The 14259-nt window shown below is 44.5% G+C and overlaps 1 protein-coding gene across 3 annotated transcripts in view; it reads right to left on the reverse strand.

Annotated features, from left to right (window-relative positions):
* Window positions 1-8909: 8909 nt before the first annotated feature.
* Window positions 8910-14259, reverse strand: part of NEDD4 (NEDD4 E3 ubiquitin protein ligase) — a 1992497-nt gene continuing 1987147 nt past the window's right edge. For all 3 annotated transcript variants that reach the window (XM_086958341.1, XM_086958342.1, XM_086958340.1), the window contains 2 exons: window positions 10777-10849; window positions 8910-10693 (listed from right to left, as the gene is read on the reverse strand). In XM_086958341.1, coding sequence (XP_086814467.1) covers window positions 10591-10693; window positions 10777-10849 — 176 coding nt within the window. In that variant the 3' untranslated portion in view covers window positions 8910-10590. The remainder of the gene's footprint in view (window positions 10694-10776; window positions 10850-14259) is intronic.

Raw genomic sequence — 14259 nt, forward strand, 5'->3', positions numbered from 1 at the left:
TCCTTTTGATGGACAGCAAGAAGGCTTACAACAACAAGCAAATGGCCCGCAACTCCAAAGTTTGATGTGCTGACAGGTATTCACCACAGACCAGAGTTCTCTGATGTCCACTTCTTCACCAAGAGAACGCCCCAACCAAGCAGTGATGCATCCGTCCCTACCATCAGAAATGAGAGGGATAATGAGAGGAGTCTGCTGCTGGTCCAATGGTGGGTCAAGCATCCACCATTGAAAACCTTTTGCATTCTCCTCTGGACCTTGATGGAATTTGACTTGTTTCCCTTGATGCTGGGCTACTGAAATTTCAGATCACACTGCTGAGCCACATGGCAGAACCACCCTCACCGAGACCCAGGCGACAGGCTGAAACACTGGGATCATAGCCTGAATCGCATTGACTATCTGTTCCAGAGGAAAGCCCAGTTACACACTATATCCAGGATAGTTCCTGATGAAAGAAGGCATCTGAGAAGGAGTTAGGTGTGATTTCAGCATGTTGAAAGGTAACCCCAAGCATGTCAGGAGGTTTGCGGTTGTCCAGAGGTGGTCCATGGCTGACTGAGCCCACCTTAAACAGTCAGCTCTCAAGAATGCGGAAGATTGGTACATCCGACCTCCAAAGGTATGCTGTCAATGCCGCCAACACCTTCGCAAACACACAAGGGCACAGCTGCAGTTGAAATGGAGCAGATCAAACTGAAAATGCTCATGGCCTACCTAGAACAGCAAGTAGAGCCTGTGGGCCTACAAAAAGGGATGATGCAAATAGGAGTCATGCAGGTCCAACATTGCCATTCACTCTCTGGATCCAGGACAATTAGACCAGCATGAGCATACTGAATTTGTCCTTTTGCAGGAAGAAATTGAAAGGTCGACAAACTAAAATAGCATGAAAGGCACTGTCCTTTTTCAAAGGAAAAATAACTGTAGCAACATCCAGTTCTGATTTCTGAGCCCAGGACTCTCTCAATGAGGATTGCCTGGCAGTTCCGGCTGGACTGTTATTATTGGAGCAGAGTCAAGACTGATTTGCGTTTGGCTGGATCCAATCTGAGGTGGCATGTTGTGCAAAATAATGATGGACTGCGATGTGACCCAGAGTAATTACCCGTGAGGTCGAGATAATTCAAGCATTCCATCAATCACATGTGTACACTAGTGGGATGGGTATGTCCTGATGTGAGTGCTGTGCCCACTGTGCCACTGGAACCAAGCTGCGTTAAAATGACATGCCCCAATCATGGAAAAAACGCTCTTCAATTGTTTGTGTTCTGGTTCGAGAACATGGCCTGGCAGTTCAGACTTTTCTTATTGCAGCAGTCTCAAGACTTATTTGCCCATCGCTGTGGCCAAACAGGCATTTTATGGTGTGCAAAATGATGCACACCAGATGGACTGAGATGAGGCCTAGATTAATTACCATTAGATGTGATTAATTCAAGCATTCATCCATCACCTTTTTTTTAGTACTTTAGTAGGTGGAAGGACACAACGGTTGGATGCTAAGGCTTGCCATATTTGAAAAAAGTGACAGTTTCCCTCAAAGGGTGCTCATGTGCTACTAATGGCAAACATGTTTCTGGAGGGTAATTGGAAGGTTTGCTGTCCCTGCGAGCCTGGATGCTGTCTGTTGGATCCCCTACTCTGTTCCAGACAGGACTGCAGTACCTGCTGCTGCTGGAGTGGTAGCCTTGGCGTTGCCATAGGCAAAGATCTTTGGGATACTGCCTTGCAGGCGTGGAGAGAACTAGAGAGCACACTGTAGCGGTACTTTCTTTAAAGAACTCTAAGGCGAGGTTGGCCTTCTTGTCAAAGTGGGGAGACCTGCCAAAAGGCATATCCATGAGGGACGTCTGAACGTCATCTGAGAAAGCAGCGGATCTCATCCACAAGTGACGCTGGAGCACCATGCTAGTTCTGGCTGCTCTGCCTAAACAGCCAATTATGGACAGGCCTGACTGTGTGACATATTTGTCCATATCCTAGCTATTCTGAATGGTCAGTGGCAAGTTGGTATGAAACTCCTCCAGGACTGCTGGCAAGATGTCCACGATCCAGCTCCATAATGCAGTGGAGTACCTAGAATGAAAATAGCTAGCACTAATTGACCAAAGAATGAGGCTAGTTGATGAAAACACTCATTTCCTGAATGCCTCAAGTCTCCTCGATTCCCTATCTGGAGGGGCATTAGGAAAAGAGTTTGGGTTGATTCTGCTAGTAGAAGACTGAAGTACCAGGCTCTCTGGAGTTGGGTGGTTTGTTAATAAAACAGGGCCAGCACGAGAAGGTCTGTAGTGGCAGCCTACCTGTCTATTTACAGGTGGGCAGTAACAAGGTTTAGTCCAGCTGCCTATGAGGGCATCAGTCATGGATTTGTTTAAAGGCAGAAAGACCTCAGAAGAGGCCTGACCAGGCTGCAGAACTTCAGTGAATAGATTGATTTTTACTTCAATAGACAACAATTGTAAGTCCATGACTTTAGCTGCCTGTCTGATGACCAAACTAAATGAGGTTGTCCTTTCTGTTGAGGGACCAGGGGACACCGCAGCCCCATGTCAGCGTAAGTCCACTGGCCTCTTGTTGGTCAAGTTAGCAATTGTCTTAATCATTGAGAAAAGCTGCCTAGTTTGGGTCAGAATCCGATTGTAAAATGTGCTGGAGCACTGAAAAGTGGCTACTAAGCAAATATGTTTTGTCTAAGCTAGACTGAAACGTGCCAATCTTATTGGCACTGACCCAGGACACCTCATTGAGGTTAAGATGATTTTGGTTAGAAGTTGGCCAGGACAATAGGATCAGTGTCATCCTCTAGTGTTACAGCGTTGATGCTGGCGTTGACATGGCAGGAACTGGTGTGGATCGTGGTGCCTGTTGGCTCGGAGAGGAACCCAAAATGGGTTCGTGGGAAACAGGACTTGAGTCCTCAACGTAACCTAGAAGTGCGAATACATGGTTCTAAAGATTAGCAGCTTGGCTTCCTTGAATGTCTCAACTTGTTGTGGTGTCACTGACTATGCTTCAGGATCAGCTGTGGAATAGGCTGCTCAGCAGAGGACCTGTAACAAGATCGGAGAGCACCTCAACGCCCATGTGACTTCTCAGAGGGAGAGTGGCGAGGCTGGGATGAGCCCCGCTTAGATTTATGTTTTTTTTTTCTATTGTTTTAGATTTCGACTTACCGGAAGGCTTAGACTGCAATGAACACATGTTGCAGGTGTGGCTCTATGAGATGGAACAGGTGTGTGCTCTAGACTTCGAACTAGAACAGGACTTGCCTAGCTTCCTCCGGTGTTCAGCAATGTAGTGCTTGCCTTCACAATCCTGAATCAAATTCGGGTGCATAAAAGCACTCTTTGCATGACTTGGAGTTGTGATAATATTCCAAACCCAAGCTCAAACACCAAAGACATACCTTGTGGGGATCGGTCACAAAACAACTGTTTATGACAGTCTCTACAAGGCTTAAATCCTGTAATAGTCCTTCGCAAATTGGAAGAGATTTTTTTGTCAGAAATAACTTGTCAACTGACAAGAAAAATGTTAGGAATTAGCTCCCGATCTGTGATGAAGGCATGGAAAGAAAGTAACTGTCGTCAGTGCCCTTGGGTAACGCTTACAGGCAGCTTCAGCCATCACATCATTAGCGGAGTGAGGTTGATGCAGAGCCCCAGAACGTCACCTACTGGCATGCAAGGACTATGGTGAAATATCTTCCCGATCCAGTCTGATGCCTGTAGTTATTTTAAAGGAGAAGAATCTGCAGTTAGAAGTATACATCAGACCAGCTGTGCCTTGGCTCAAAAGATATGCACATAAGAAATTCCAACACCAGGTTCATCCTACTGTGGCATGACAAAGGACTTTGGAGAAAAGACACAAGTCAGGTCTTTATTAAAATGCATCATAACAGGTAAATTAAGGAGGCAGGTACTCTGAATAAAATGGTCACCAAATACTCCTGAACTGTGTCACGAACGATAACACAAACAACAACTCATCAGAAAGTTTGGCCTGCTGAAGAGCCACAACAGGCCACAAATTTCTACTATCATGCAGGGTAGATGTATTTAATGGGCGGGCACCCGGCTGCAAGGATTGAATTCTACTCACAGGAGTTGAATTCTTGGTGCTTAATATCCATGGATGTAGGTGTAGGTTGTGGAGATACAGGTGCAGGATCTCTCATGTTGCTGAGATAGGTGACCCTCCTGAAAGAGTAGCCAAATAGGAGAATAAGTGCTCAGGGGCTCTGAATATCATATTCCCCTGGCCGAGTTAGGGGCGATTAAGATAACCTCTGCCCAATCTAGCCTACTTTTCCGCAGAACTTGAGGAGCGAAAGGTAGAGGTGGGAATGTGCAGATATCAAATGAGTACTATTGCAGACCAAATAAGTCTCCTAGTGCTGGTCTTGTAGTAAATTTCAATGTGCAAAAGCTTTGACACTGCATGCACTCAGTGACAGCACATAGATCTACCAAGGGCATGATCCACTGATCGAAGATGTCCTGTGCCACCATGTGATCACCAGCCAATGTCTGCTCAACTAGTTGGCTACCAGAATGTTCTCCTACTCGTTCAGCCATTCCAGAGATTTATAGCCTCCTTGCAAAGGATCTAGAACCTCACTCCTTACTGTCTGTTGCAGTACCACACAGCTATTGCATTGTCGTGTAGACCTGCACCAGCCTCAGATTGATAGGGAGCAGGAACACTTTCAGGGCCAAATGGATTACCGAAATCCAGGCTAATGAAGTGGAGCCGTCACTGCTCCAGAGACCAGAATCCTCTGATCCCCACTTCTCTCAGTAGACCCCTCCGACAGACAGTGAAATCAGGGGTGGGAAGGGAGAGTGGGCAACCATAGGCCAGGTTGTCGCTTATTTGCCACCAGAGAAAATGCTGAGCCAACTCCCATAAAAATATTTGGATAAAATCGGACAAGTCGCCCTGATGCAGGGCCCACGGGCACCTGAGATTCCAATGCAGGGCCCGCTTCTACCAACAGTCTCTAAGGATGAAGAGGATGCATGAGGGTAGGAACACTAAAAGCCTCTGAACTATCATCCTTAGAATTAGGACTGAGCCCGAAACAACCAAATCATATCCTAAATGTTCCAGGCTTGCTACAATGGAGGAAATTGAATAGCACTGTACCCAGGACAGCCACCTAGGAATAAAATCCTCAGCACAGGTCTCAGGTGGGACAAACCTATGGAGATAAGGAGCTGAGTCTTATTCAGAAGTGGTCCATGACTGACTATGACAAGCAACCAGTCATTAATGCTTGGGAATACATGTTTCCCCAACCTCCGAAGATAGGCCATGACTAATCCCATCAGTTTAGTGAACATCTGAGGGGCGAAGGTAAGGCCGAAAGGGAGCACAGCAAGTTGAAATGTTTCAGCCCCTTTGTGAGCTGGAGATATATGCCTTTCCTTGGAAAGGCAGTCAATGGTTGGAGGCCCAGTTTAGGCCCAAGTTCTTTGTCTTTTTTGACACAAAGAAGTAGCACAAGTAGCACCCTTCTTCTCTTTCTGAATCTTGCACCCTCTTGATAGCACCCCTGGCCATGAGGTCGTTGACTTCTTGCACCAAGATTGCAAGGTAATCCAGCAGAATTTGTTCTGGTATTCAGGGGATACAGGGCATGGAAGAAAGAAAATGTAGGGTGTATGCTCTTTGATCAGCTTGTAAAACACATTGGTCTATTGTGATGGTTCTAAAACCAATGAGGAAATGTCACATCATGTCCCCTCCAGGCTGGTTGTAGGTGTTTGAGGGCATGTCAAAGCAGGGAGGAGAAATTGGAATATTCCTGCCTCTGCTGGTGTCAAAGGCCACAGCCACCACCATGTCATCTCCCCTGAAAGGGTTGGCTCTACTGCAACTACATAGGTTGGGAAGGCTAATAATGCAAGTAAGGTTGGTCTCTCGAATAACCTCTGAATTTTTAATACCACTGGTGAAACTTCCTGACTGGGGTGCACAACCTCAAAAATTGTGCAGCACTGCAACTGTTTTTCAATCGTTTGTGCGTCAAATAAACCTTCTCTTTAAACAGTTGTGATTTGTTTATGGGCATGTTCATAAGAAAAGTACAAACATCTTCTAAAAGACTGGGTGTCGCCCCTCGGCATGCTGTTGAAGCACCAAACTGGTGCCAACAGCTCAGCCCACACAACCAGTGTTGTCCAAGCCAACATGCAACATACCTTGTCACATCTTGACTATCTCAGATAATTTGTGCCAATTAGGCCTGGAGGTCTTCTGGGACGACCGGCAAGATCTCGCTGGCCATGTCTCATAAGACATGGGTATACCTGTAAGAAAATACACTGCATTCAAAGATCTTTGGGCCAAACTTACCAAAGAAACCATTTTTTTTGCAAAGGCATCAATACATTTCAAAGCTCCAGATGGGGGGGCTGGTCGGAAATATATCTGGATTAGCTTTACTTGTTAACACATGTAGCACCAGGCTTGCAGGGGGTAGGGTGGTTTGTTAAAAAAAGTCAGCTCACTGGGGACTGGTCTATGATGAGTGGCCAAGAGTCGACTGACCTGTGAGCCTGAGCATGTTTAAGACCAATAGCCATGCAAATGTCTCAGAGCACCTCACTAAATGACAATATTTGCTATGATGAAGTTATGCCTGGTTGAAAAATCTGAGTTAATACGTGTGCCTCAGTTTCAAGTGTAGGCAACAGTAAGTCCAGAACTTCTGCTGCTCTTTGCACTACTACTGCAAAAGAGGCACTTTCTTCCAATGGTGACCCAGGTGATGAGGCTAGCTCAGCCACTGGGGATGTATCTGGTCAACTTGCATTTTGTAATGCCAGTTATAGCCCCATATCGTTATAGGGAGCTGGGAGCAGGTTGCCTGCTCCCTCGTCATTATTGGTGAATTGGGCCGGGGGGAGGGGACAGGGGGCATTTGGTATGCAATGAACGCATCAGAATCTGATCAGAATATGGTAGTGCAGGCATTGCAGAAGCCAGTATCAGTGCACCAGCATAGAAGGAACTGGCATGAATCTGGGTGCTGGGGTAAAAGTCTGGACCGGCATCAGTGAGAGTTCAGTAATGTGTCCTGAGGGAAACAAACACTTGAAAAATTAGCATCATAGCCTTTTTGATTTGCTGCGGATTGGACAACTGCCTGGGAAATTTGAAGCATGCTAGGTCCAGGTGAAGGACCAGCCCAGAATCAGAGAATCCTGGGAGGTTCTGACCTTTCGAATAATGCCTTGGCATCGTCCTATCTGACTCATAATGGCGGGAAGGGGTTGAGTCCCACTTGGATTTCTTGCACTAATGGTGTGTTTTCAACTTTGGTCTACTGGAAGACTTTGAGCAGAACAAGATTTCGCATGGGACCAAACTCTTAATCAAGATTGGGATTGGCGCAGCAAACTGAGCAGGACTTGTGCTTCAATTGCAACCCCTTCTTATGTTTGGCGACACAGAGCTCTACCTCCAACTCCCAGATCTCCATTAGGAACATAAGGCCACACCTATAGCACAACATTGAGTTGTGACCAAAGCTCATGCATCATAAACAGGTTCTACTTCTTGTTGTCTCCACACTGTTTGAATCCTGTTGTTTTTGAGCCAGACGTTCCCTAGAACACAGTAGAAAAGCAGTTTTGAGTGGTCGGAATACTGACAAAGTGTGGAGCATAGTTCCGGATTGACATCGAAGGGCACGGAAATAAAAGAACGGACTTCAACCTACGGTGGTGGTGTATTTTTTTGCAGATTCACTCTGTCACAGCACGATACGTTTGGCGCCACCTGGCAGCGTGCAGGAGCACTGCTGAAGAATTCTATGGGATCCAGTCTGGCGCCTGAGGGTATTTTAAAGATGTGGAATCTGTGGTTAGAGGTGTCCTTCAGAATTCCCATTATTCCATTAGATCAGATGAAAGGAAATGCACAGCTCTGGGGTCTGGGCACTGCATAGTACAATGTTTCGGGTGGAAGGTTTATTTTGGTCTCAACCAACAATGCGCTACAAAGGGTTGTGAAAAGTACTGATTTTATCCCAACAGAATGGAAAGCAGAATAAAGGTTAGTGAATCTTTCCGGGTTCCACACTGGACAAGCACGTCAGTAAATCAAGAGAAGACAACAGGTACACACACTTTAGGACACCTTCCTTAAAGTCAAAAGAGGAATTTTCCGAACGTAAGAAGCTTTCATATCTCAAACTAATTTAGCAGCTACACAATAAGGTACATTTGCACCACAGCATTAGCCAAGAGCGCCAATGAGATGATTCTGGATAAAGCTAGATTTTACAGAGCTCTCTAAGAAGACATGTAGCATTCATAGCCTCTAAAAAAGAGAACACCGATGAACCTAATATCAAACAATGAATGAATGAATTGTCGAATAACAAAGTACAGAGTTGTTCGTTTTAGCGTGATAGTGTGTTAAGAGAACTGTACATCATTTGAGGCAGTATTTATACCGGATGTTGGAAAACGAGTCCGAAATGGTTTCATTGGCCTCAGGGAGGGATATTCAAGATGAAGCAGATTAACCTAATATCAAGTAAACCACAATTTTTGTCAAGATAGGCATACTGAAGGGGATCACAATAAGCTTTAGCAATGAAGAAGAACACCACAGTTAACACCAAAATAGTCAATAAATCCTCTAGAGGAGTTTGCAGAGGTGCAAAAAACTGCACAGACGCAACGACTTTGGTAATATTGTTATTTGAACAAATTATTTGGTTATTCTATGAATTGAAATAAGAATTAACATAAAAACACTCCCCGTGAAATCTAGGGGATCAATAAATGGGAAAACCCTGTAAACATGTTTTTACTGCATTGATGTGAAATAATTCAAGCTCTGGTAGGTTGGCAAACACTATAAGCTGTTGCAAAATGTTAATACTGATTAATTTCCGATATTTTATTGGCACATATATCATAGGTGTAAATGCCTTTAATGGAAAGGACATTTCAAATAAGCACAATTTAAAAAAACGGAGTCCCGAAAATTAGCAACAAAATAATGATATATTTACATATGACCAGACATAGATCAGGCTAGGTTTTATCCCGTGGCTTAAAGATAGCATAACATAGGAAAGGTACACTGGAACTATAAAGCACACTTTCAGTCCTAAGTCCTGCGCTCTGGCCAGTGCACTGTAATACAACATGAGCACAGGCCTCTCATGTATACTTGCTGCTTCTTTCACCCTAAAAAAACATACTTTATGTTTGTACCCACAATTTCCAATTGACCACATGTGAGAGGGAAATGGCGCCAAAGAGTGACAAAATGAAGCCTTTACTGCCCGCCCGCAGCCCCAAGTCTTCCCTCTTGAGCCCTCCCATTACCCCATATTCGATATACATTTCCCTGGAGGGGAAACATTGTTTACAAAGCAGGAATTACATCGCGGTGCTATTACATCGTGGTTTTCACAACGCAAGTCGTTACAATGACTTGCGCTGGATGGCGCTCTAAGACAAGGAATAGTATAATTTACTATCCAACACCTTCCCTACTGTATGTAGACTGGAGTTGGAAAAGTAAATTATACTACTCCTAAGTCCAGCGCCCTCCAACGCAAGTCGTTGTAACGACTTGGTTTGTAAAATCCTCAATGTAATATACCGCAATGTAAATGTATGCGTTGTTACTTGTACACACCCCCCTGGAGAGGCAAAACCTGGCAATCCTGATTCGCATTTCCTCTACCATTCAGCATTCCTCTGGGCGAAAACGTAAATTATGTTGTGCTTGCAGTTTCCTTCAAGACCTTGTATGATTATATTTGTATTTAATGCATTTCATGTTTGTCTGTCATGAGAGTGACGTATCGGAAGGATCAGAAACAATATACATTGGCTAACTTGTGTGGACATCCCGGCAGATTATACCTATAAATATATATTTTGTTGCAAAAAGCCTTAAATAAAGGCGATATAGTTTTGTCTTTCTCAAACTGAGAACATGTTTTCATAGCATGGTCTGTCATTAATGACATTATTTATAATCATAATTATTAACGCATTTCTGGTATCAAAAATATGTTTGCTTCAATGAACTTAAGTAGGAAATATGCTGGTTATACGATAAGATGAATAATTGTATGCATTCAAACCGACATAGTGAAATGCAAATATCCTTTCCAGATAAACAACATATATGATCCGAAACGTGCATATAAAAAACAGCTTTCAGTAGCTCACAAAGAGGTGTATACTGAATTCTCTGACACGTTCAGATAGAAGGCCGCAGGAGGGCAGCAGCGAGTTATTCGCAAGCAAGTCACACATTTAGAGTTTCAGCAGTTTGTGTGAAATTGAGCACTTGGCAAGACCCGAGGTAACGGTTGTAAGATTTTTCACTTTTGGCTTGCCAGCCTATTATTACTTGAGCACCATGACATAACTGGGCGCACTGAATGTGAAAGTATGTGTAAATATCGTTTTCTTCTATAAATACACGAACACGTCTCAGGTTTCGACAGCCAAACGGTGGAAATAGTCTGTCAGGAAAAATTATACGGAATTTAATTTGTAAACTAGAAATTAAGGTCTGTAGATTTGGATATTGTCTCTAATCAACTCCATCAAAACCTTGAGCATTTTCAATTGCGATATGAAGTTTCTCCCATAAATCTTCAAAAGACTCGTAGGGTGGCAAATCCAATCGATTAAAGCTGCCAAACAAAGAGAAAAACGTTATCATAAAAGTGCCTGGTATCAAGTTGAGATATATGAATTCTAATGAATATAGACTTACCAAGTGTGAGCTCTAGGTAACTTTTCAGGGGTACCCCACTGTTCAACCGTAAACAACTGCGGTCCATTTGAACCTAAAACAAAATAGGAAATTATTTTAATTTGACATTTTGTTGTGACCTCCTTTCATCAACAACCAAGACACAGACTATTATGGTAATATGGCTTATGGTAAGAGAACCTATACAACTCTCTTGGTCAGACCATTATGCTATTCCTTTCAACCTCCAGATCCCGGTATCTTATACAGCTTTAAATAAGAAAAAGAAAATGTTGAAGAAGAGAAACCTCAGTTGTAAAAGAAAGGAGGCTCTACTTAACACAATGGCTCCCTCATTCTGATGCTAATTTGGCAGCCACAGATGTTTCCAACTGGCTTCTATTACCCATGGACAGCCTAGCTCCCCTTAAGGAGCATTATGCGGCTAGATAAAAGGCCTCTGCCCCCTGGTTTTCTGATAGGCTGAGAAAACTAAGACAATCTTGCCGGGATCAGGAAAGGATTTGACGTCTAGACCTCAACCCTGCGGGAAGAGACATGCTAAAACAAAGATTAAGGGAATGTAAAATCTCCATCATAGAGGCAAAGTATTATTTTATTTCAAGGTTACAGAATCCCTTAGAGCTCCTAGGGAGCTTTTTAATGTAATTAAGTCTCTTTCCTCCCCCTGTCCACACTGACACTTCCCAGAACCTTTGAGACAGAATGGCTAGTTGTTTTCAGCTCTAACATCACGGAAATATATTCCTCCATGGAAACTCTTAAAGCTGGACCCCTAAATTAGTCTCTGGAAACCCCCCCCCCTTTCTTTTAATAATCCAGTAACTCCGGCGGAGGCAGAAATTTACTTACTACCCCGCTGTCACAAGAGGACACGGACCGCCGGAAAGGTGGAATCACATTTGGCTCCCTGTTGAAGTCCTGTCCAATGAAGATTATGAAACTAGGGAGGGAGGTTATTGTACCCAACCTTACCTCAGGACTTAATGTAGCTATTTCAGCTGGACAGTACACTACCTCTTGGAAGACAGCGGTTGTCAAACCTCTTTTCAAAAAGCCCTCTCTGGAGTTTGCGGAACTAAAAAATGACCGCCCCATCTCGCTATTACTTGTCCCAGCAAAAATTCAGGAGAAACATCCAAGTTCTCACCGTAGCTCCCATCTGGGGAATATCAGCTGCTCTAGGGCTCGCAGCATGGTTTTAGAAGTGATCATAGCACGGAGACGGCGTTAACCTCCATACTCAACAACATCCGCGTTCTGGTTGACGCTGGCCAGACCACGCTATTGATTCTTCTTGACCTTATGGCAGCCTTCAACACTATATCCCCGCTGAGATAGGTGGATCGGCTCATGGAAATGGGGTGGGGCGGTGCCCTTAGGCTGCTCACTTCATTTCTTATTGATCGGGCACAAATAGTAACAAGCATTTACAATGCAATAGGTCTCGGGTTAATTAAGTTTGAGCTATTGGCATTGCTTAATATTGCAACACCAATTGCACCAAAAGTCTATTCATTGTAGGCCAAAAAAATTTGTATTTATTTTTGTAGCAGTGGTGGCATGCTGCACTTTAGATGAATATGTTTGAAAGTAAAGTGCGCCATACTGCGATTGCTACAATAGTTATTTGTGGATGCGTTAACAATTGATGTGTGCACTGATGGCTGGTGGTGTGTGTGCCTGTAGAAATTGTGCACTGATGGCTGGTGGTGTGTGTGCCTGGTGGAAGTGTGCACTGCCGGCTGGTGGTGTGTGTGCCTGGTGGAAGCGTGTACTGACGGCTGGTGGTGTGTGTCTGATGAAAATGTGCACTGACAGCTGGTGGTGTTTGGGCCCGGTAAAAGCGTGCACCGACGGCTGGTGGTGTTTGTGCCCAGTGAAAGCGTGCACTGACGACTGATGGTGCCTGTTGAAAGTATGCACTGACAGTGTGGTTGTGTGTGTGTGTGTGTGTGGTGTGTGTGTGTGTGTGGTTGTGTTTGTGAGGTTGTGTGTGGTTGTGTGTGTGTGTGGCTGTGTGTGTGTGTGGCTGTGTGTATGTGGCTGTGTGTATGTGGCTGTGTGTGGTTGTGGGTGTGTGTGGTTGTGTGTGTGTGTGTGTGTGGGTGTGTGTGTGTGTGGGTGTGTGTGTGTGTGTGGCTGTGTGTGTGTGGCTGTGTGTGTGTGGCTGTGTGTGTGTGTGGCTGTGTGTGTGTGTGGCTGTGTGTGTGTGTGGCTGTGTGCGGCTGTGTGGCTGTGTGTGTGTGGCTGTGTGTGTGTGGCTGTGTGTGTGTGTGGCTGTGTGTGTGTGGCTGTGTGTGTGTGGCTGTGTGTGTGTGGCTGTATGTGTGTGGCTGTGTGTGTGTGGCTGTGTGTGTGTGGCTGTGTGTGTGTGGCTGTGTGTGAGTGGATGTGTGTGGCTGTGTGTGTGTGGCTGTGTGTGTGTGTGTGTGTGGTTGTGCGCCTCGAGCTGTGAATCCTTTTAAATAAAAGGAGAGGCGCGTGCACTGGTGCAGTGTGTGCTTCTGGGTATGCACACAGATACATACTCTCACTCTCACACATACCCATACGAACACACTCTCACATCACATACACACAAACACACACACACACACACACACACCGACTGTGCTGGGGCAGGGCACAGGACATGCCGTTCTTACCTTGAGACTCCATAGAGTTAGAGCGCATGTACCCCGGGAGGCACACACAACACAGGCGTGCATGTGCGCCTCGAGCTGGAATGCTTTTAAATACAAGCATTGGCATAGCCAATAGGTCTTGCCTTTGGGACCTTATAAGTGGTTAGTTTCAAATAATAATGCAGTCATTGGAGAATGTTTGCTTCCGAAAGAAAAAAGGCACAACATTCTAAAAACCCGAGCTTAGGCAAACAAAGAAAACAGTGCATTTATAAACTAAAAAGACAGCGTGTATTGAAATAAAATGTCCTGTTTTTAACTGGTGCCACTTTCTGTCCATGACGGTAGCTTTTAATTCAAGCTAGTTTGCATAAATCTGAATACATTCTTTCATCAGTTGTTTAAATGCATTTCTATAACTGACTTTAGACCGAATGGTAGAGATCCTCGGTCAGTCACGTCACCAAACTGATGCTCGAGTAGAAAGGGGATGTTGCATCTACAAAAAACCATCGACTGGGTTACATTAATTTAAAGGTATTTAGTCACACAACAGGTGTTGTGTTTATGACAAACATAAAACATTATTAGGGTTAACAATTGAAAGCTACGACAAGATCAGGTGTCCAAATATCCGCTCATCATTTCTGTTTAGTCAGTCTTATTGCAGACTGACTTTGGAGAACCAGTGCAGTAAAACAAAACAACTTTGAATCTGTGTCGCCGTTAAATCCCTTCAGACGAAAGGCTGCACGACCTTTCCTAGTCTGACTTGCGAAATGCACTTCAAGCAAATCAGTGTCTGACACTGAGCCCATGCACGCTAAGAAGCAGGGCTGATGCGAACGCCACGGTT

Source organism: Lissotriton vulgaris, chromosome 2_1, assembly GCF_964263255.1.
Source record: "Lissotriton vulgaris chromosome 2_1, aLisVul1.2, whole genome shotgun sequence".
Taxonomy (NCBI): Eukaryota; Metazoa; Chordata; class Amphibia; order Caudata; family Salamandridae; genus Lissotriton; species Lissotriton vulgaris.